We start from the raw sequence: 23500 nt of genomic DNA, 5'->3' as shown, positions 1-23500 counted from the left end.
TATAACTTCATTTTGTAAGTTTATGCTAAAAAATTGTCCCCACTGCTCTCTTTGATCACATCCATCATCAGAGATCACACTGATATTATCTTTGCAAATGAAGAAGGCCATATATGTTGCAACTAGAGACCAAACTCTTTAGTAATTTTAGAATTGTGACACTAAAAGTAGTATTAACAGAATTCCAGATAGTACTGAAATTAGTAAAAAAGAGACCAAAAAAAAAAAAAAAGAAACATCTTTTCCTTAATCAAAACAGAGTCTTTATCCTCAAGCAGACCAGGGCTATTCACTAAAGCTGGACTCTCCCCCTCTTTCACTCATAAGAGAGCTTTACTGATTTTTGAAAGTGAAATGAAAAGGTTGCAACTTGCAGGCAAAGATGTGTGGCTTCTTTCAAGGACAGGGGGAAACAAACTGGTAATATGTTATCAATGCAGGCAGCTTCAGTAATTAAAAGCAGCTTTCCAAAGGCTGAGATTTTCTCTACAATTCATGAAAACAGTGATGAATTATGCCTTAATCTTCTGTCAACCTCCCCCACCAAATAAATAAATAAAAACCAGGAACAGGAAATCCAGAGCTTTAAGTCTTTCCATCTCTCAAAGGTCTTGGGAGAATTTTTGTTAACCTCTTCATCCTTCTCCCCTCCTTTCATTGCCCACTCCCACCAGTCTACTTTTTAAAAAAGATATGTCCTGTGTTTACTTATCTCTGAGTTTTTATACAAGCTGGAGTCCTTCTGCCTGGGAGATCCTTCCCCATCCTCTACCCCTTCATTGTTCAAGTCCTACATCATCTGAGCAGATTCTTTAGAGACCATTAAAAATGGAATATTAATATTATTTAATGACAAAAATAATTATAATGTTAATTGGAATAATCAAGTTGCCAAATGGTATCTGTTCTCTGACAACTCCATAAAATCATAAATTCAGATGGATAAATATGCAACAATGAAAATAGCTACCATAATAATAATGAGATAAAGGTTTTAAAATTTAATTTAGGTTTTAAAGTTTAATTTAAAAGGTTTGGTATAGCTGAAGAGATGGAATCCCCGATCTCCGATGCCATCATGTCGCCCGAAGAGGAGCCGGACGGGTGCAAGCCAGACCCTCTCGGGAAGCGGCCTGCCGTCCGGCCTTTACCTTTGTTGGTCAGAGAAGCCAGTAACAACAGTCCAGGCTCGGACGGCTCGCTGCCCTTGACGCCGCCCCCAGCAGAGGAGGAGGAGGACGAGTTATATTGGCAGTCCCTGGAGATTATCTCTCGGTACCTCCGGGAGCAGGCAACCGGCGCCAAGGATGTGAAGCCCCTGGGCGGGTCTGGGGCCACCAGCCGGAAGGCGTTGGAGACCCTGCACCGAGTCGGGGATGGGGTGCAGCACAACCACGAGACGGCTTTCCAAGGCATGCTTCAGAAACTGGACATCAAAAACGAAGACGATGTTAAATCTTTGTCTCAAGTGATGGTTCATGTTTTCAGTGACAGAGTAACAAACTGGGGCAGGATTGTGACTCTTATTTCTTTTGGTGCCTTTGTGGCCAAACACTTTAAGAGTATAAATCAAGAAAGCTGCATTGAACCACTAGCAGAAAGCATCACAGATGTTCTCCTAAGGTCAAAACGAGACTGGATAGTCAAAGAAAGAGGCTGGGATGGGTTTGTGGAGTTCTTCCATGTAGAGGACCTAGAAGGCGGCATCAGAAATGTGCTGCTGGCTTTTGCAGGTGTTGCCGGAGTAGGAGCTGGTTTGGCGTATCTAATAAGATAGCCTTTTAAGTGCAATAATTGATTCTTCAACCACCAAAACAGCCAACAAAATCACCACTGTGAACTCACATATTTATGAAGTCGGACATCAGGCTGTGCAGGCCATCACCTAGCGAGGGATAAAACCAAGTGACAGGAGGATTGTGGCTAACAGTAATAAACACATGAGAAAAGTAATTTCCCTTGAAGAGTCAGTATCTGAAAGAAGCTGAGTTCCGTTTCAGCAACAGGCAACCTTTGGGAAGCTATGGAGATGGACATTTTGGTGAAGACTGTAGAGTGGAGAAACAACTCTCCTAGAACAGGAAATGGACAGGCTGGTCATAGATATGCCCACTGAATTCATAAACTTAAATAGAAGCACTAACAATGCCAGTGGCATATGTAAAATTTAAGCTACAACTATGACAAGAAGCCTCAGTACTGTACAGCAGAGTGAAGGGAAGCTTTTTTCCTCTCTAGTTAGCTTTCCCACGTGGGATTCTTCAATAGACCAAATGCTCAGGATGTTTATAGCTGTTCTACTTTGAGGGATTCTTATTTGCCTAATGTCATGGCCAAGAATACTGAAAGTTTGAATAGAATTACAATTTTGAAAAACTTCTGTTTATCTGTAAAAATTGTTTATAAGTTTGGAAATTAGTATTAATCAAAAAGATAAAAACAAAATTTTACTTTCATTTTTTCATACCCTTAAATTCAGTTTCTATAGTTAGGAACCTGTTTCTTACAGCTTTTCTATTCTAATCTTTGTTCTAGTCAATACTAGATTGTATACAGAACCAGCTGATGTAATTGTATGCAACCTGGTGTAGTACAACAATTCTGATAACTATGCAGGCTTTAATTTTCCTATCTTGATTTGGGTAAGTATTTCATAAAATGCTGTTTGGGGTTTTTTTGTTTGTTTGTTTGTTTTTTAACCTGGGACTGAGAAATTAATGGAAATTAATCCTTTCACTTTGTTACAACCTGGGTTTTGAATAATTGAGTCAAGGTTTTAAGTTTTATTTTGGGGGGTGGAACACACAGGCTGATGACTTTCAGATGATGGGCTCTAATTGGGCAACTACTTATTTTGAATTCCTTCCATTTGTCCTAATTTAACTGGTGCAATTTAAACTGAGTTCATGAGCTCATCTTCAGAGCTTTTGCTAAAAGATTTTCAGGTGTTCCAAATAGGACTTATTAGTAATATGTATAAAAAGATCACATCAGGTGGATGAGAGACACTTGACCCCTATTTGCTTAATAAATTGTACAATAATGGCTTGGCAAAGCAAGCTATAGTCTAACCATGGTGCTATTATTAGGCTTGCTTGTTAAAACACAGGTCTAAGCCTAGCCTGTGAATAAAACAAATACTTATTTCATTTTAAAAAAATAAAAATAAATAAATAAAAGGTTTGGTATAAATTTAAGGTTTTTTTTTTCTTAAAAAAATGCCTGTCCTTTCTTTAAAGACCAAATGATATCTTTCTAAAACCCTTGATACGAATTTTCCTTCTCTTTGTTAGAGGCTCAATTACATAGCATCTATCACATACCATCTTGTATCTGAGGCAATAAACTATGTATCTTTCTCAATTATTAAAATTGTGAAATTTTGAAGACCAAGAAACTCATCTTTATGTTTTCTTTGCATCCTCTATAGAACCCAGAAGATTACTTGGCAAATAGTAGGGGATGATAAATTCTTGATTAACAACAAATCTTTCTGAAGTAGCTGAAAGTAGGAATAAGGTACCAAATTAAAAGCAAGGGAAAGTCTGCACCAACAGTGAGCTCCCAGCCCCTTCACTTCTTGGGCCCAGAAGACTGGAAGACTTCTCTGTGAGGAAGTCAAAGGGGTTGGTGGTATATACTGTATGTGAGAATCCCACCACTATGGGATTGGTTCAGATAACACATATTGATAGGGTTCAGATAACCCTATTGTGAAATGCTCTAGTGAATAGTAACTGCCCACTCATACAAAGGATGGGACTAAATCAGGAAAGAGGAAGACAAGAGGTGAAAAAAAGCAGTGGATCCAACACAGAAAAGAGATCAAGAGAATTCTCACAATGCTGATAAACGGAATCCTGCAGACAATAGTGATATGACAGGTGTAGAGTGCAAGCCAGTCAGATGGAATGCAACATAGGAAGAAGCTGTCTCTAACAGAATGCAGAAAGGGAATGGACAGCATTCATTACATATGTGTGTGTGTATAAACACACTGAGTAGTTGTAAAGCTTTCAGGCAGCTTGCACTTTAATTTGTAATGTTGTTTAGTTGCTCGGTTATGTTTGACTGTTTTGAGAGCTCATGGACGGTAGCCCATCAGGCTCCTCTGTCCATGGAACTTCCCAGGTAAGAATACTGGAAGACATCTTCTGCACTGGCAGGTGGATTATTTACTACTGAACTGCCAGGATTCCCTTAATATGTGACAGTTGTACAGAAAATAGAAGCAAACAAAAATGTACAATAAATATAAATATGGTACAATGGTTCAGATGTGAATAATGCTACATCTACATAGTGTAATAATATAAATACTGAATATTTACATAACAAAAAATGTACTAGGGTAGAAGGGAGGGATTTAACTTTTTTTAATATAACTTTTTTTCCAAATTAAATACTGGAACCTGTGGCTTAATGGCAGTTTTCCTTCTCTGCTGTGTAAATTTACTTGAAACATTTTACAAAAGTATAAATATAAATGAAAATATAAATGCTAGATCATCTTTATTGAAAACTAAATGAAATCAGGGCTGTCTTAGTAATGCTGGAATATATATATGATTGCTATATATTTGCTACATATGATCAAAATTCCTCAGGAGTTTTTGGCAATAATGACTAGAATAGAAACTAGAATACCTAGAATTCTTAGATTTAAGAGACATTAGAGATTTTCAAAGTGTATTCCCTGGACTAGTAGTATGAGTTTAGAAACTCTGATTTTCAGAACCTCTTGAAATTTTCAGAACCTATTGAAAATAGACTACTGATGGGCCAGTGCCAGGAGCCGGTGAGGCATTCCACTCGTGACAAAGGTCATGAGGAAGGAGGCTGGGCATACGCAAAGGCGGGATCGAGCCTCAGGAGTCCCCCCGGATATTCTCAAGCATCTACCCCCCCAAAAACCAGAGTCTGCCTACTTTATTGCTTTGTGCTCTCACCTCTGACTTTACTGGGGGCTGTCCCCTACCACCATCTTGCTCTCTCTGTCAAAGAGTTAACTTACAGCTCCAATTAATAAAGTTTCTGGGCAACTAGGAGTGTTTAAATCCAAACCCCTCAGATAGTTCTCTAACTCGCCTGACAAATTTACCCGGACTCCTACAGCTATACATACGATTGTTTACAGTCTCCCAGCCTCGAGAGGCACGGGAAGCTTAAGATATTCAAATAGCTTAGAGCCTCTCAGAGAGTTAGAAACTGTCAGAATAAAACTAGTAAAAGATTTCATTGATGAGCCAATGCTTGTTGCCAAGTTTTCACATCCCCTGTATTGTATCCTTGAATATGTATTAATTAATAGTTGGTATGTAGAAAAAATAAGTAGTGGCCTTGGTGTTAGTAACTTTAGACCCTTAAGGTAATAAATTCTTTCCTTTGTTGTAAACCCATTACACATCCGCCCTATAGGAATGCAATTTTACCTTCGGAAGATGGCGCCAAACCTTAAAATAATTACTCTTAGAGAAAATAAGTCTTATGGTTGATAAGTCTTTGTCAAGAGTCATAAAACATTAATAGGCCTTCTGGCCAGAAGATGATGTAAATCACCTAAACCATTTGTATACGATAAATTTGCAGGAAAGAAACCCTGGTTTTTGATAAGGATCAAAGACTGCTGACTTTGCATCCCCTATTATCCTCTATGTGTTACTTAGGGTATAAAAGCCCCTGTTGAAAATAAAGCTACGGGCCTTGCTCACCAGAGCTTGGTTTCCCCATGTCATTCTTTCTTTTCACATTCTGGCTGATGTCTCCATCTGGAGTGCAGATATCCTCTGCAACCATTTATTTGCCTGGGCTTCTAAGACCCACTCGAGAAGGTGTCTAAGGTGGGGCACCTTCCGCTATTCGAGAGGGCACCTGCGGCCTCCGTGGTCAGAGCTAACCTGGTGTCACAGGTTATACTGATTTTCCACGTAAACCAAGCTACTCAGCCTCTTTTCTTCACTGAATTTTCCCACTGAGCTATCCTCATTCTTTACTCTTTATATCTCTAATTAACATTTGAATAGGTCGCCGGCGCCGTCTCCCCTTCGAATACCCTGGATCAGCCGGGGCTGGACCTCGGCAGGCCAGTAGTCTAACAAACTCTGCAGGTGATTATGAAGGATACTAAAATTTAGAACTGCAGATAAAGAGCATGAGGGTAAGAAAGAGAAGTGCTATAGTTAATGCAACTGCAAGACTATTCCTCATTTAAAAACTATAACTTTTTTATTCAATCACTGCGATTCATGGGGTCACAAAGAGTCAGACACGACTGACTGACTAATCTGATCTGAACCTCCCCCCAAAAGAATCTCATCATTACCTTACATCTTAACACTACTTTAAAATGTGTTACACCATACCAGACACGACTGAGCAGCTTCACTTTCACTTTTCACTTTCATGCATTGGAGAAGGAAATGGCAACCCACTCCAGTGTTCTTGCCTGGAGAATCCCAGGGACGGGGAAGCCTGGTGGGCTGCCATCTATGGGGTCGCACTGAGTCGGACACGACTGAAGTGACTTAGCAGCAGCAGCAGCAGCAGCACACCATATCTATGCTTCTGGGTTTCCAGGTGGAATAGTGGTAAAGAACCTGCCTGCCAATTCAGGAGATAAAAGAGATGCAGGTTCAATCCCTGGGTCAGAAGCTCCCTTGGAGAAGAAAATAGAAACCCACCCCAGTATTTTTGCCTGGAGAATCCCATGGACAGAGGAACCTGGTAGACCACAGTCCATAGCGTCACAAAGAGTTGGATATGACTGAAGTGACTTAACACACACAAATACCAATGCTTATTTATACATAAAACATGTCTGGAAGGAAACATATCAAGTTGATATCCTATATTTGTGGAAAATATAATTTCCATAAAAAAGATCTATAGATGAATGTTCATAGTAGGTTTATTCCTAATTGCCAAAACCTGGAAACAAATGAAGGGTCCATCAAAAGTAGGGTGCATAAACATCTGGTAAATTCATACAATGGAACACTGTGCTATGCTTAGTCCCTCAGTTGTCTCCGACTCTTAGTGACTCCATGGACTATAGCCCGCCAGGCTCCTCTGTCCATGGGATTTCCCAGGCAAGAATACTGGAGTGAGTTGCCATACCCTCCTTCACAGGATCTTTCCAACCCAGGACTCGAAACCAGGTCTCCCAAATTGCAGGTGGATTCTTTACTGTCTGAGCCACCACGGAATCCCAAGAAAACTGGAGTGAATAGCCTATCTCTTCTTCAGGGGATCTTCCCGACCCAGGAATCGAACCTGGGTCTCCTACCTAGCTGGCAGATTCTTTACCAGCTGAGCTACCAGGGAAGCCTCAGCAATAAAAACAATGAGCTACTAAATCAAACAACCACATTACTACTTTGAAAAACATAACATTAAACAAAAGAAGCCAGACACCAAAAAGTAAATACTGTATGATTTCATTTAAACGAAGTTTCAGGACCAAGGCAAAACTAATACATGGTAATAAAAAGTTGCCTGAGTGAAGGTGAGAAGTTGAATGGAAGAAGACTCAAGGAAACATTTAGGAGTGAAGGAAATGTTCTACATCTTAATTGGATTGTCAGCTACACTTGGCTATGTATGTTGTTGAAAATCTTGTACATCAAATTGTACATTGAGATATGTGCATTTCACTATGGATAAATTGTACTCCTCCCTGCCCTCAGGAAAGAAAAGTAAAATAAAGACATTTTCAGACAAAAACAAAAACCAATGAACTTCATTAGCAGGAAACATTCACTGAAAGAAATTCTAGAGAATTTCTCCAGGCAGAAAAAAAAAAGTCAACCCAGATGGAAAGTCAGAGGTATGGGAAGAAATGAAGAAATAACAAGCAAAGAAAATATTAAATACATGAGGAAAAACTTATGAGAAAAATAATAGCAATGTTGGTGGTGATGATGATGTGTGTGTAAGGTAACACAGGTAATCAGTGAGTTTCCATTCCACTTAGGATCCCATGCATGCATGCGTGCTAAGTCGCTTCAGTGGTGTTGGACTCTTGGCAACCATATGAACTGTAGCCTGCCATACTCCTCTATCCATGGGATTCTCTAGGCAAGAACACTGGAGTGGGTTGCCATTTCCTTCTCCAGGGGATCTTCCCGACCCAGGGATCGAACCCACATCTCTTATGTCTCCTGCACTGGCAGGCAGGTTCTTTACCACTAGTGCCACCTGGGAAGCCCTAGGGTCCCATACAAAATCCTGAATAAATGGCCTTAAGGCCGTGCCTCACTGGGGTCTGCTCTCCACTCCAGATTCAACTCCTGATACCGTCCCTCTTTGTCCAACACTCGAGGTGTCTTTACGGTCATCTCCATCTCATCTTTTGCACATGCACTTCTGTTTACCTAGAAGGCGTTTCCCCTTCCCTGCCTGGCTAACTCCTATCCATCCGTAGTGTACTTCCTCTGCTTTTCCTCATATTCTCTCCCCTCCTCCCTATAAGACTAATTCTTTTTTTTTCCTGTTATATACTTTTATCTTACACACCTTTTCCTTTGTAACATTTATAAAACATTGATGTGTGATTATGTATTTAATGACCCTCTCTTCCTCTAGGCTATAAATTCAGTAAAGTCTGTTGTCCTTCATTATAACCAAATAGCCTGACTCAAATGTTCAACAAATATTTTTCAAGCAAATACAGAATTCAAGTACTTCATAGGTCCACTGAAAAGCTATAAAAAAAAAAACAAACAAACAGAAGATTCAGAAGAACAGAGGAATAGTTGCAAGTTAATTCTGCACATGTTCCATTCATCCTCTTACTGAACAAGAATCTCATCTGTTAATTTCTATTATTTGAGCAACTATTCACAGTAGGACAGAGGAAAGACCATGACTTTGGTACAAAAGAGTTCTGGGTTTCAGTCCTACGTCTGCTGCTGCTGCTAAGTCACTTCAGTTGTATCTGACTCTGTGCGACTCCACAGACGGCAGCCCACCAGGCTCTGCCGTCCCTGGGATTTTCCAGGAAAGAACACTGGAGTGGGTTGCCATTTCCTTCTCCAATGCATGAAAGTGAAAAGTGAAAGTGAAGTCACTCAGTCTACCTACTGAGATTAAGTCCTTGAGCAAATCACAATTTCAGATTTCCCATCTGTAATATGAAGATAGCAGTACCTAGTTTCTCAGGACAGTTGGGATAATTACAAAGTATAGAGAACACAGAACCTGGAAATCTGTGTATAGCAAGTATTCAATTAAAGGCAACTATGATTATATTTCAAATGACTTTTTCACCCTGGAGGAGGATATTTTCATTACAGCATCTATCTATACTGACATGATTGGTTGTCCACATTAGTCTTTTCGTCACTCCAACATGGCTCACTCAAGGAAAGTCAAGTATTTGGGTCAAGCCAGGAGGTTATGCTACAGATATATTTATTTCACAAAAGTCTCATCAAGACATTTTTGTATTTGTTTGTGCTGTGTCTTTCTCTCAGCATTTATCTGAAGATTTATTAACCTTCCAATTCATTTATCCTCTTAAAACTTTGACAGGATTGGGACAGAATACAGACTAAATGGAAGCTTCAAAAAGGAAGAAGTAACATTGATTCAGTAGAACAGTGAGTTTAGCAATTCGAATCAGCAATCTTATAGGTCTCCAGGTGTGGTAGAATATAATATTCTTAATACCAGATATAGCTAGGAGGTAGGCAAATAGCTGACTTAAATATCCTTTTCTGACAAATGTCAAAAACTTATGCCAGGTGTCCTATAAGTGACAGGGCCAGAATTACAACCTAGTCAAATTCCAATTTTTATACCCCTCCTCTCCCTAAGTGATGTATTTAAAGGGTACCTCCAAGATTCTATTCCCATGTGATATATGAATTGTTAATAGTTAGCTGTTTAAAAAAAAAATTGTAGTCCCTTCTCTTCTCTTCCTGGTGCAGAGGAATCAACAGCAGGCCTCAGGCAGAGTTTGGGGGGAGCAGTAAGGTGCATGGAGGTGCATGAGCAGCAGGTCCACAGCATGGGGAACTGAGGAGAAGAGGAAGGTGCCATATAGAGAGGCTTCAGTAGCAGGCCCACTGGAATGGGCCTCGGAGGACAGAGAGGAAGACAGCATGGACATACACGGCAGTGCTCCCACTGGCACCCAGGGAGCTAAACGCAGGGTGCAGAAGTGGCAGACAGAGGACATACCTGCATGACGGGAAGATCATTTATACCAGAAACATATGTAAATTGGGACTAAGCAAATAAGTAAATAGAATGAGGATAACGAAACTCAGAATTTTCACTGTTCGTTTTAGCCACTCAGACATGTCCAACTCTTTGTGACCCCATGAACTGTAGCCCGCCAGGCTCCCCTGTCCATGGAATTCTTCAGGCAAGAATACTGGAGTGGGTAGCCATTCCCTTCTCCAGGGGATCTTCCCAACCTAGGGATCAAATCCAAGTCTCCTGCATTGCAGGCAGATTCTTTACCATCTGAGCCACCAGGGAAGCCCTTTCTAAAAACCATTTCCCTACTAAATGAACCAGTGTTTCTAGGAGAAATGGCTGATTCCAGAAAGTGCTGGACCAGGCAAAATATAAGAGGAGCCTAGAACATCTTCTGCCAGAAAAGTAATGAAGAGTTCAAAGAATGGTGGGGACTTGCCATAAGGACACAGGAACCTCCTTGAAAAAGCTTCCACTGGCCAAACCGAGATAGTTTGAGCCATAAAATATTTAAGGATAGAGATTAATTACAACCCATTGAACAGGTGGGATTCTACAGGTCCATGCTGATACAAATAAATAAACAGATAGCAAATGGCCAAGAAAGAAAAGGTTCTTCTTACACAAAACATCAATTAATAAAAATGGAAATAAAAACAGCAGCATTTGTTTCAGGTGGAAGTCATGGATGGATATTAAAACTAGTGGATGCAGATCTGATTGAGGGAGTAACAGGCAGGAAGGCCAGGGGTCTCCAAACGGAGGAAATAGCCTGCAAGTGTCAGACATTTTTATCTCTCTTAAGCGGCAGGAGGAAACAAACTAGCGATATTTTTTTTTCCTTTTCTATACAAATTTAAAAGGAGGTTTCTCTTAAAATACTGTGTTGCCATACTGACACCTGGTTTCACCTGAAGTTAACTATTCTCAAACCTTGAGTTAACCGATCCATTTCTCTTATGGAAATGTTTGTCTTAAGCTATGCTAATGTACTATGCATTTACCGCAGACTGTCTTCAAGTCGGTTCTGCCTAACGGCTCAGAACCTACTTGACAAACCAGTATGTTATACTCAGATATTGTTCCCCTAATCTATGTAAACTAAACTATTTGTATGGTAATCTGCCCTTCTACAAGATTCAAGTTAATCATTTTATGGGCCGGGATGAATCGTCTGGTCAAGATTATCCCAAAATGCATCTTATGGGAGAGGGGCCCAGTGCCATTCTAAGTTTTAAGACATTCCTTTCTTTCATTAACAGACTGCTAGTGACTACATTAACATCCAGCTAAAGACTAGCAGCGGGGTACTCTTTCTGCCCCCTTCTGATGCCTATGTCAGAAGCTTTCTCTATCTCCTTTATACTTTAATAAAACTTTATTACACAAAAGCTCTGAGCGATCAAGCTTCGTCTCTGGCCCTGGATTGAATTCTTCTCCTCCGGAGGCCAAGAATCCCGGCATCTTTTCATTCAACAACAACCTTTCGTAATGAATGAGGAATGGGATACTACCACAGTCTCTGAATATGCCTCCACAAAATATCAATCAATTATAAAGGGAAAGCAGCAACATCACCAAGAAGAAACCTAGCAGACACCAAAATTACCAAGTGATCAAGGTTAAACGATGATGAGATAAGCCAAAATCAAGCACCCCTTGATATACCCTGAGAAAAATATGGTATTGACTCGATAATTCCTGCCCCCAAAGCATGGCTGTGACGTCATCCTGAGGAAACAGTAAACAGATCCAAGCTGAGGAACATCGACAGGTATACCCTGAGAAGAATAGAGTATTAACTCAATGATTCCTGCCCCAAAAGCATGGCTTTGACGTCATCCTGAGGAAACAGTAAACAGATCCAAGTTGAGGAACATTGACAGGTTATACAGCCTGTGCTCCTTACAGTTGTTAAGGATAAGAAAGACTGAGGAACTGATACAAAGTACATGCAACATACACTTCTGGATGGGATTCTACATTGTAAAAGAAGAGAAACTATTAGAACTCTGGTCAAAGACTGAATGGGATCCGTGGATTGGGTGTAGTGTCATAACAATGTTGACTTCCTACCTTAGAGGGCTGGATGGCTGTGATGCAGGAAAACATTCTTCCTTTAGGAAAATAAAGAGTATTTAGTGGTGATGGGAAATCCTACATGCAGGTTTTCCTCAAATGGTTCCCAAAAAAGACTAATGAAAATGACAATTAAAAGGTTATGGAACAATTATGGTGAAATAACAACAGGTGGAGAATCTGCTTTAGGAGGATTTGGAGTTCTTTGTACTGTACTTCCAACTTCTCAGTTGGTTTAACATAATTAAAAAGCAAATTATTAAAAATGAACTAAATTTATCTACTTCTTTGTTCCCATGGAAACTCACAAAAAATAATTAGAATGATGCTGGAATTCAGTTCAGTTCAGTTCAGTCGCTCAGTCGTGTCTGACTCTTTGCGACCCCAGGAATTGCAGCACACCAGGCCTCCCTGTCCATCACCAACTCCCGGAGTTCACCCAAACTCACATCCATCGAGTCGGTGATACCATCCAGCCATCTCATCCTCTGTCATCCCCTTCTCCTCCTGCCCCCAATCCCTCCCAGCATCAGAGTCTTTTCCAATGAGTCAACTCTTCGCATGAGGTGGCCAAAGTACTGGAGTTTCAGCTTTAGCATCATTCCTTCCAAAGAAATCCCAGGGCTGATCTCCTTTAGAATAGACTGGTTGGATCTCCTTGCAGTCCAAGGGACTCTCAAGAGTCTTCTCCAACACCACAGTTCAAAAGCATCCATTCTTTGGCACTCAGCTTTCTTCACAGTCCAACTCTCACATCCATACATGACCACAGGAAAAACCATAGCCTTGACTAGACGAACCTTTGTTCGCAAAGTAATGTCTCTGCTTTTTAATATGCTATCTAGGTTGGTCATAGCGTTCCTTCCAAGGAGTAAGCGTCTTTTCATTTCATGGCTGCAGTCACCATCTGCAGTGATTTTGGAGCCCAAAAAAAACAAAGTCTGACACTGTTTCCACTGTTTCCCCATCTATTTCCCATGAAGTGATGGGACCAGATGCCATGATCTTAGTTTTCTGAATGCTGAGCTTTAAGCCAACTTTTTCACTCTCCTCTTTCACTTTCACCAAGAGGCTCTTTAGTTCTTCTTCACTTTCTGCCATAAGGGTGGTGTCATCTGCATATCTGAGGTTATTGATATTTCTCCTGGCAATCTTGATTCCAGCTTGTGCTTCTTCCAGCCCAGCGTTTCTCATGATGTACTATGCATATAAGTTAAATAAGCAGGGTGACAATATATAGCCTTGACGTACTCCTTTTCCTATGCTGGAATTAAAGAACTGCAAAAAAGCAGTGATGGGAAGAACAACACATGAAGTACTGGGTTAGACACTAACATGGCTGCCAGGTACACTGTGCTTCTCCTTCTTTGTGTGCAGTGAATACAGGTTTTGGGAACTTGGTTCTCATGCTCAGTATGATGCCAGGGCAGGAAGGGTCTGCTTCTGCTCAGTGACAGTCTAGAAGTGTCAGAACATGCACTTCTTAGAAACCCTGTTGCTTACGTACTGTTGTAGATGTCAGCATCAGAGACATCCATTCTTCTGTATGTGCAAACTCTACTCCCAAACTGGCAATGGAGACTCAATCCTTTCCTCTTTATTTCCTTCTTTTCTTTTCCTTTCCAGTCAGGTTTCAGCTGCAGGAAATAGAAGGTACTCTAGATATTTTCAGAAGAAAGAAGCTCATACAGGGAATTCAGATCAGATCAGATCAGTCGCTCAGTCCTGTCCAACTCTTTGCGACCCCATGAATCACAGCACGCCAGGCCTCCCTGTCCATCACCAACTCCCGGAGTTCACTCAGACTCACGTCCATCGAGTCAGTGATGCCATCCAGCCATCTCATCCTCTGTCATCCCCTTCTCCTCCTGCCCCCAATCCCTCCCAGCATCAGAGTCTTTTCCAATGAGTCAACTCTTCGCACGAGGTGGCCAAAGTACTGGAGTTTCAGCTTTAGCATCATTCCTTCCAAAGAAATGCCAGGGCTGATCTCCTTCAGAATGGACTGGTTGGATCTCCTTGCAGTCCAAGGAACTCTCAAGAGTCTTCTCCAACAGAGAATTAGGTGCTTACAAAAGAGCTGGAGAGGTAGGCTCTAGGCTGTGCCTTTAGAGGACCCCAAAACACCTCAGAACTGGCCTACCCAGGAAGCTGCGACATCTGAGAAAGGAAGGTTATCAGGAGCCACCATCAGACCTGCTGACTTTACGAACATAATCCATCTAGATGCCAGGAAGCTGCCACCACCACTATTTCTGTAATTTCCTATCAATGCCCGCAAAACAACTTATCAGGCACTGAAAGACTTTTGTTAGAAAAACTCAATATCTATATGACTATGCTTGTCAGCAGAAAAAGCCAAAGAAACAAGAAGTTATGTAGCATCACTTTATTTGCACCTTCCCCATCTCGAGTAGGGGTACCTCACTGGGAAAACTGTTTCACCACTCTTTCTGGAAGGCTAAATGCAAGAGTCTGAGAAACACAGTGTTTAGCTTTCTAGCCTCTGTGTAACAGGTAAGTCCACTGAAATGAAGAGGAAAGGATGCTGAGTGGCCAGTCCCATGTATATCACACTACTTACCACAGCTGGGTGGGAGTTATCTGCTACTATTAATCCCAAGAGACTGTCAGAGGGACCTCCCTAGTGGTCCAGTGGCTGAGACTCCGAGCTCCCTGTGCAGGGGGCCCAGGTTTGATCCCTGGTCTGGGAACTAGATCCTGCATGCCAAAACTAAGACCCAGGGCAGTCAAACAAACAAATAAATATTTTTCAAAAAGAGGTTGTCAGAGTAAATTTGGTATAAATTATGCTACTTTCTTAGTTTATTAAACTTTAATGACAAAATTCTGTACATGGAGCCAGGACTGTCTCTTACTCAAAGACACTTAAATTAGAAGAGCTAAAACTCACTGACAAGTGAGAGAGAGGTATAATGACCTAAATTTTGGTATACTAACATGCTCATACAGTGTGACTCAGTGGCTCTCCAGTATATACTGGTTAAATTACAGTTCTCTCACCATCATCTATCCCATCTCCATTCATTTTTCTCTTTGTTTCTGTTTCTAATTTAAACTAATTATCTCTTTTGCTGCCATATGAACCCTATCTTACTTATAACCAACAGCAGAGGGCTGCCTATTCCAAGGCTAGTCTGTGAGTTTTAGAAAATGACATCGCTGCAATGTTTTTCTTCAAAAAATAAAAGGAATGAGTGGGTGATTTTTCTAAGCCCTCTTTTACTTTTGTGATAGATCAGAAAATAAAAAGCAAATGATAGTGATGAAATGACAATCTCTACCAGAATACAAGCGATTTTTGTCTTCCCCACAGACTGTGAGCTTCTCACAAAACAGGCGGACACAGCTTTTTTTTTCTGTGTACCTGGTGCCTAGCATACTGCACAATACAGAACAGACTGCTAAAAAGTGTCTGTTGAATGAATAACCCAAATCACACTGGAAGAAGTGGAAGATGACACTTCATCATCATGTCTCTTATCTTCCTATCTCACTCTTCCTCATTGAGGAAAAAGGGAACAGAGAGAGCAGGAGGGAAATCTGAGTCTGACAACCAGGACGCCCACCGTGCCAACAGAGTGGGCCCCACACCACGAAAGTGCCCAGAAGTACAAACCCTTCAGCCAGTTTAGGAAAACCTCACTTCAAAGGGTGGAGTTTCTGGCCCTTAGTACCAGTTGCTGACTGACCACCCACCAATTGGCATAATTTGATTTATCTCAGTTGGGAAGAAGAATGATGTGAGAAGCAAATAACTGAAAACACAGATCTGTACCCAGAGGGGAGAGGGATGGAAGGAGAGAGAAACAGAATGAATGACACCTCTGGCAAGATGATATCTAGGATCAATTGGTTCTGCTGGAAGAAAGTGAGATGAGAAATCTGGACTCGCAGAGCTTACCTCTGAGTAGTAACAACAACAAGGAAAGAAAGTCCAAGGCCAGCCTGCCAGTCTGAGATTATCTGCCTTGAACAGTTTGTTGTAGCAAGCAGGGAGACAGATCTGATAAGAAGAAAGCTATCATAGTTTCAATACTGCATTAGTTTCTTCTGATCTCTTCTACAGAACAATAATGGGACATTAGCTAGACTATTATCTTCAGCCATAACATACTGACAGTCTTTCCTTAGGATTGCCAAGAAGCCACCATTTGTCCACCACTTCTTTGTTTCTCCTCTGGTAGCAATAACTAAGAAATTCAATTCTAATTGCATCACATAATCATTCTCAAAACACTCTGAGATAACTTGCTTGAATCAACAAGTTGCCCACTGCTTATAAACCAAAAACTTTCAAGAGAAACATAAAGATACTTTGTAGAGACTGAAGATACCAAGTTACCAAGAGAAAGCACTATTACAACACTTAGAACAATCTAAGTAATTAATCTAAATTAGGCTGAAAGATTTACAGTTAATTGGGTCTAATCTTGATAATAGGAACATGTGACAGCTTATTCAATCAGCAAGAATGCTCACATTTTTTGTGAGCAAAATTTAACCAGTCACTGTTACACTAGACATTCTTTTCATTTTCCACCCATTCCCATTTTTGAGACAATCACCAATAACACAAGGAAGCCCCATCTCATTTAAAATGGAACTACTCTTTACAAGTAAGTTTGTTTTTAATAAGCACAAGGCATAACCAGCATAAGTTATTTAGCTGATAAGAGACAGTTTTGCCTTCTCAAATCACAGAATTTTAAGGTTGAACAGCTGTGGCAAGTCCTTTTAAATATTTATACTTTTTTGGCTTCATCTGTAAAATATCAGTGAAGACCAGGGAAACAACATGAACTTTCCACACTTGACACTTGTTGCTAAATAGGAAGGGGGGAAAAATCTATCTCCCTGCTTTCCCATCCCCATCTCGTCTAAGAGAGTTTAAAAGGATATCAGAAGAAAAAGAAAAAGAAAAAAAAAAAACTAATGACACTTCAGGTCAAAGTCCATAAAGTTAAGCCCAAAGGGTTTCTCTTTGCCAGAATAGTCTAATCAACAGCCGGGATGCTAAGCTCCAGGGAAATGCGCCCCACCCCCTCCCGGAGCTCACGCATACTCGGCTCGGGGTGGCAGGAAGGGGCAGGCGAGGTGCTGCGCGTACCCCCGCGCACTCAACCCGAGGGCTGCCTAACCCCCCTCCTCATCACTTCCTGAAAGAAACTGACAAGGAAGGCGGCGGTTCTAGGGAAAAGAGGGGTGTGGAGTCCACAGGCTCGCGAAGAAAATGCCGCTTCCTAAAGCAACGCCCCCGCCCACAAGCCTGTGCGAGCCGGGCAGTCTCGGGGGGTCCCCACAGCGCCCGGCGCGCTCCCGGGTCTCGCGCAGAGGAAGGAGGTCGCTGACAGCCGCCCCTCCGGCCGCCGCCCCCTCCTCCAGTCCCGTTGATGGGCAGCGCGATGGGAAGCCCGCTCGGAGTCCCGCGTACCCCTCACCTCGTCCTCCGGGAGCCCGAACACCTCCACCGCGCAAGTTGCCATTTCCGAAAGGTTCCTGCAAACCGGACGCGCTCGCCCCCACCCAGAGTGGGAACTGTAGTGAGGAGGAGGAGGCGGAGAAGAGGGAGGAGGAGGGAGGAGTTGGAGGAAGAGGGGGCCGTCCTCCCCAGGCCGCACAGCGCCCCCAGCGGCCAACTAGCGCTAGTGACACGAGAAAGCGGGGCGGGGAGGGCCTGCGGCGCCTCGGCGGCGGCGCGTGTGAAAAGGCTCCGGGCCTGGGAGCCGCGCGCGGTGGGGGAGCGTGGGCGCTGGGACTCGGGTGAGAGGAGTGGGGGCTCGCCTTCCGTCTCCCCGCCAGGAGGATGAGGCCAGACCTCGCCGCCTCGGGGATCTAGGCAGCCCCCAGGCATTTCGCCAAGCGGGCAGTGGCGCCGGGAGGACTCCAGCCCTTCCCCAGGAAAGCAAAGCTGCGGCTCTCCTCGGCAACATGTCTCACTGAGATCCGCCTCACTCTCTCCATAAGCTAAGAATCAGACCTGTATTTTGTGGGTTGAGGCTACGGATTCCAAAAGCAGCCGGACCTTGGGACCCAGGTGCAAAGCCCAGCCTGAGCATGGCGGCAAATGGGGACGCTAGTAGGGATCGCATCAGCCTTGGACTCAGGATCTGAAATTCACTCCCTGTGACTTGTAAACACTGTACCAATTAATATTTCTTGTTATATGGTCTGCCAATAATGTCCAGCCTTCAGGCTTAACCCTGTAAATCTGCTTAGCTAAGTAAGCCTTGATCTGCAGCACCGCTGGAAGATAGCAAAGAAGGGAGAAAATAAACTAGGACCTCCTATACTATAGCGGAGAAGGCAATGGCACCCCATTCCAGTACTCTTGCCTGGAAAATCCCGTGGATGGAGGAACCTGGAAGGCTGCAGTCCAGGGGGTCGCTGAGTCGGACACGACTGAGCAACTTCACTTTCACTTTTCACTTTCATGCATTGGAGAAGGAAATGGCAACCCACTCCAGTGTTCTTGCCTGGAGAATCCCAGGGATGGGGGAGCCTGGTAGGCTGCCGTCTATGGGGTCGCACAGAGTCGGACACTACTGAAGCGACTTAGCAGCAGCATACTATGGAATAATCATGCTTATTTTACAGCCATATCTGATGGGTTTTATACTTCTACAGTCACAGGATGATCCTCATCAAATAAACCACCCCAAAGGGAATGGGGAAAATGATAAGTGCTCACTGTCTAAGTTAGGACTAATACCTTGTCCTTTTCTTCAGTTCAGTTCAGTCTCTCAGTCGTGTCCAACTCTTTGCAACTCCATGGACTGCAGCAGGCCAGGCTTCCAGGCCCATCACCAACTCCCAGAGTTTACTCAAACTCATGACCATTGAGTCGGTGATGCCATTCAACCGTCTCATCCTCTGTCTCCCCCTTCTCCTCCCACCTTCAGTCTTTCCCAGCATCAGGGTCTTTTCAAATGAGTCCTTTTCCTACAGTTGCAGAAATTTGCAAAACTCTGGAATCTCAAAATCTAATTTAAATTTTCCTTAAGGAAATCAGAATAAACAAGTTCAAGTGCAGAAAGGAGAATAAGACTGTAACCCATATTAATAGTTTGTTATATAAGATTTTGTTGGACTTTGTTTGGCAGGACCCATTTAGTTTGTATTATGTATCAAAATTCCATCAATACATCATTCAGATTTTATCATCTGCATTAGGGAGAAAGAGTGGCAATTAACATAGTGCAAAATTCCAAAATAGTCAGGAACTGTTGGCTTAACTAAATTTAAAAAGCTATAATAGTATTAATTTCTGTTTTATAAATTGTCACATACTTGTGGGTTTTAGTATGTTAGGAGTAAAATAATCTGACAGTATTCTCTATGCCCTTTTATTTTGGAAATAACTTTCCCTAATCTCTTCTTGATACACATTTTTATATTTTAAGTAGGGCATTCATGTCATTTCAGGTCTTGGTTTCAAACAGATATAGAAATAGCTTCCATCTTCCTACTAAAATTTAATGAATAGACGAGAAGGATACACACAACCTAAAACTGGTAATAAAATCAACCAGAATTCCCAGTGATTTATAAAGTAAAGCATCAGCTCATATAGCTAATAGCAGTAGTGAAGATAATCCCCCCAACCACTGATTTGACTCGATTTCTTATTCTTTCTGTCTGGACCCAAAATCATAATGAAGAATTAAGCAGGCAATTTACTGACGTATGATAAACTAAAGTAGTTATTATTTCCCAGCCAAAAGGTAGGAGAAGCCCTGTATAGCTGGTACCTGGAATGATCATGGTGTTCAAATAGAGACGGTGGTATTAGATGGTGGTCCAATAACCAGTGCTATGGTCAAGAAAGCTGTTTGAAATGAGAAGCCCCTCTTCAGCTGGATATCCATCTCAACTTCATGGTATTCTCATGTAGACTTTTTTCCCACCTAGCCTGCCTTCAATTAAGTTCATGTTGATTTGACTTGAATAACTTTGTGTATAACCCTATAAGAGGCATGTAGGAAGAATGTGATATTGTGAATAATAATTTGTCCCAAGCCTCACACCCCTGCTAGGGATTGCCCCCAAGTGAAAGGCTAGGCAATTCTAGCAACCTCCAGTGGCATCACCATGCTATTTCTTGTTCATGAACTTATTCTCCCTTCAAATCTCTTTTTACATGAGTCTCCAAACTGATAAAGGAGCAGTAAATGAATGAAAAATCAATAAACCTTATCAAGACTTCCTAGTAGTTTGTGTACCAACGACTCTATCTGTGCTTATGATGTTAATTGTAAGGCAGTTTTTTAATAGGAGTCTTTGGGATAAAAAAAAATTCTGGTGTTAAATAACTGATCTAACAAGGGTCACAAAATGAAAGGTACTTTAATGTTGGTTATTAGTTCTATAAGGAATGCAACAAAAGTCTTGTTTCAAAGTTCTCCTTTAATTCTCTCATAATATCTGCTGGTTGCCTCTCTTCTAATACTAGATATCTGAGATCTTCGGAGTTCATTTTTTCTTTCTCTTCTTCCACTCTAAACTCCCTTTACCTCATCCCTTGCCATTGTCATTGCCATGACATTTGACTGTTAGTAACCCTAACTAGTAGGATTTAAAGATAGATGTTATATTGTTCCCTTATATGGAAGTCAAGTTGTTCAGTCTCTAAGTCGTGTCCAACTCTTTTGTGACCCCATGGACTGTAGCCCACCAGGCTCCTCTGTCCATGGGCTTTCCCAGGTGAGAATATTGGAGTGGGTTGCCATTTCCTTCTCCAGGGGATCTTCTTGACCTAGGGATTGAACCCACATCTCCTGCATTGGCAGGTGGATTCTTTACCACTGAGCCACCATGGAAGCCTTTGGAAGCCTAGAGGCCAGGATAAGTATGGCTATTTTACTCCACAAAAGCATCAGAAATCCAGGTACGTTATAACTAGCTTCTTTGCCATTTGTAAGTGTGGCCCTTATTGTCATAGTCCAGAAAGAGGCAAAAGCTCTAACCATTCCATCTATGTTTTAGGCCACAAGACAGAGGAAGGAATGAAAACTGGAGTGCAGATCTCATGTTCTACTTTTCAGAAAGGCTAACAAAACCTTCTACATAAACTCGGAGAGAAGATCTGAGTCACATGGATGTGTCTAAATACAGGGCAGGAAGAGACTTTTTTCTTTTTTCCTGGGAAGCCTTGTTGAGCTTCTCTTGCTAGGGAGGGATGGATTAGGAAGAGAATTAACAGTCTCTGCCCTAGCACCCTCCAGCATCCATGGAGAAACCAGCACTCTCATCTGTCTCTGGTATTCAGGCTGTAGAACTTTAGGCTCAAAGATGAAAAGCCCTTCAGGTCCTCCGACCTCTTTTATCTGCCCCTGGCCCTTCCACATCATTCTGTGGCTGCTGAGATGTGCTCCAGCCTATCCTGTGCATCACTTCTACAGTACTGTGGCTGTTCCACTATGGAATAAGCTGGGGATACTGGGCATTTCTGTAAAGCTTTCCACTTAAGATGGTACCCAAGACACAGGTCACCTCTACTCTTGGATTCCAGGAATCTAGCTTTGAAGGGAAAATCCAAGCATGGGAAAGAAGTTTTCAGAGACAGTCATTATGTCTATCCAGAGACAGTCCAGTATGGTCCAACAAAACTTTCTGCAATGAAGGAAATCTTTTATATCTACATTGCCAATGTGATTTAGTTCAGTTCAGTTCAGTCGCTCAGTCGTGTCCGACCCCTTGTGACCCCATGAATCGCAGCACGCCAGGCCTCCCTGTCTATCACCAACTCCCGGAGTTCACTCAAACTCACGTCCATCGAGTCGGTGATACCATCCAGCCATCTCATCCTCTGTCGTCCCCTTCTCCTCCTGCCCCCAATCCCTCCCAGCATCAGAGTCTTTTCCAATGAGTCAACTCTTTGCATGAAGTGGCCAAAGTACTGGAGTTTCAGCTTTAGCATCATTCTAGCTACTAGCTTATATGGCTATTCAGCACTTGAAATGTGGCTGGTGCAACTTTTTAATTACTTAGTCACTTGTGGTTAGTGACTACTATATTAAGCAACACAGGAACTTTGTCTAACATGTCCAAATTTGTAGGAACGTTTTAAACTAAATTTTGAGTACATACCAAAGATTATAAAAATAAAAGTCAGTTGAATACTAATATACTCATCACCCACTGTAAGAAAAAGAACATTACCAGAAACTTTTTTCACCTCTTTCATGTCTTCCTATTACATTGCCTTTTCTCCCCTCACCAAAAGATAACTACTATTCTGAATTCTATGTTTACCATTTTCTTGTTTCTTTTTTTTAATTTTTTCATCAGATGTATGTATTACTAAATAATGCATTGTTCATTTTTGCTTCTTTACATAAATGCAATCATAAAGCGACTTGAATTCTTTTACTTACCATTCCATTTGTGAGATGGATTCACACTGATCTGTTTGTGGTAGTTAATTTATTTCATTGCTGTGTAATATTTCATTGGATGACTCTATCTCAATTATTCTTCTGTTATTGGACGTTGGCATGATTTCAGGTTTTCTGGTTTTGTCTTGAATTTATAAAACCTTTTATTATATGATTTAGCTGTTTCGAATGTTTATAGCATGATGTTTAGATAAATTACCATGGTGTCTCTGAAATTTAATAATGGTTCAAAATTTGTATCACTCAAGATAAACGAAGTACCAGTGATATTACTAATCTTTTCCCAAAGGTACATTACATTCAAAGGCAAAAATGTCAGTTTGCAATTATGGTGCTAAATGTCTGATCCCATTATACTTTTTTTTTTTTAATGAAGTAAATCCTAAAAGTTTCCCCACTGAAACCCAAATACAGCACAGTGCTTCTTGCTTTAAGTTTCTCTTCCATGCCATGTCAAGGAGTTTGGACTTTACACTTCAATGAGAGGCAGTGCATCCCTTTTTCCTCTTTCTTTTTTTAATGATTATTTCCCTATTGCTTTGTCTATTATTAACAATGCTGTCTTGTTCAGAAAGTCTTTTTATGGGACATCTTGTTATGCCAGGAAGTAATGAAAGTAATGTGGGGACATGTCAAAAGGACATAGGAGCCAACTTGAAGAGGTTTCCACTGGCCAAATACGGACTAACTTGAGCACCAAAATAAATTGGTAGCAACAGATTATAATCCAACGACTAAATCCAGTACTGTGAGTCCATACCAATGTAAATTATTATAGATGATTAAATTCCAAGTTTGGC

At 41.6% G+C, this 23500-nt stretch overlaps 1 protein-coding gene across 3 annotated transcripts in view; it reads right to left on the bottom strand.

Moving 5' to 3' along the window:
* Positions 1 to 17887, bottom strand: part of NEDD4 (NEDD4 E3 ubiquitin protein ligase) — a 145974-nt gene extending 128087 nt beyond the window's left edge. The window contains exons 1-2 of one of the 3 annotated variants that reach the window (XM_070797500.1): positions 17745 to 17844; positions 1280 to 1426 (exon numbers count right to left, since the gene is read on the bottom strand). In XM_070797500.1, coding sequence (XP_070653601.1) covers positions 1280 to 1426; positions 17745 to 17789 — 192 coding nt within the window. In that variant the 5' untranslated portion in view covers positions 17790 to 17844. Of the gene's footprint in view, positions 1 to 1279; positions 6452 to 17744 lie in introns of those variants that run through there. The other 2 variants (XM_019968787.2, XM_070797499.1) reach the window with 2 other exon arrangements.
* Positions 17888 to 23500: the final 5613 nt, after the last annotated feature.

This window comes from Bos indicus, chromosome 10 (assembly GCF_029378745.1).
Source record: "Bos indicus isolate NIAB-ARS_2022 breed Sahiwal x Tharparkar chromosome 10, NIAB-ARS_B.indTharparkar_mat_pri_1.0, whole genome shotgun sequence".
NCBI classification, from domain to species: domain Eukaryota; kingdom Metazoa; phylum Chordata; class Mammalia; order Artiodactyla; family Bovidae; genus Bos; species Bos indicus.
Note: the sequence above shows the minus strand (reverse complement) of the source record. Positions and strands in the feature narration are given on the sequence as shown.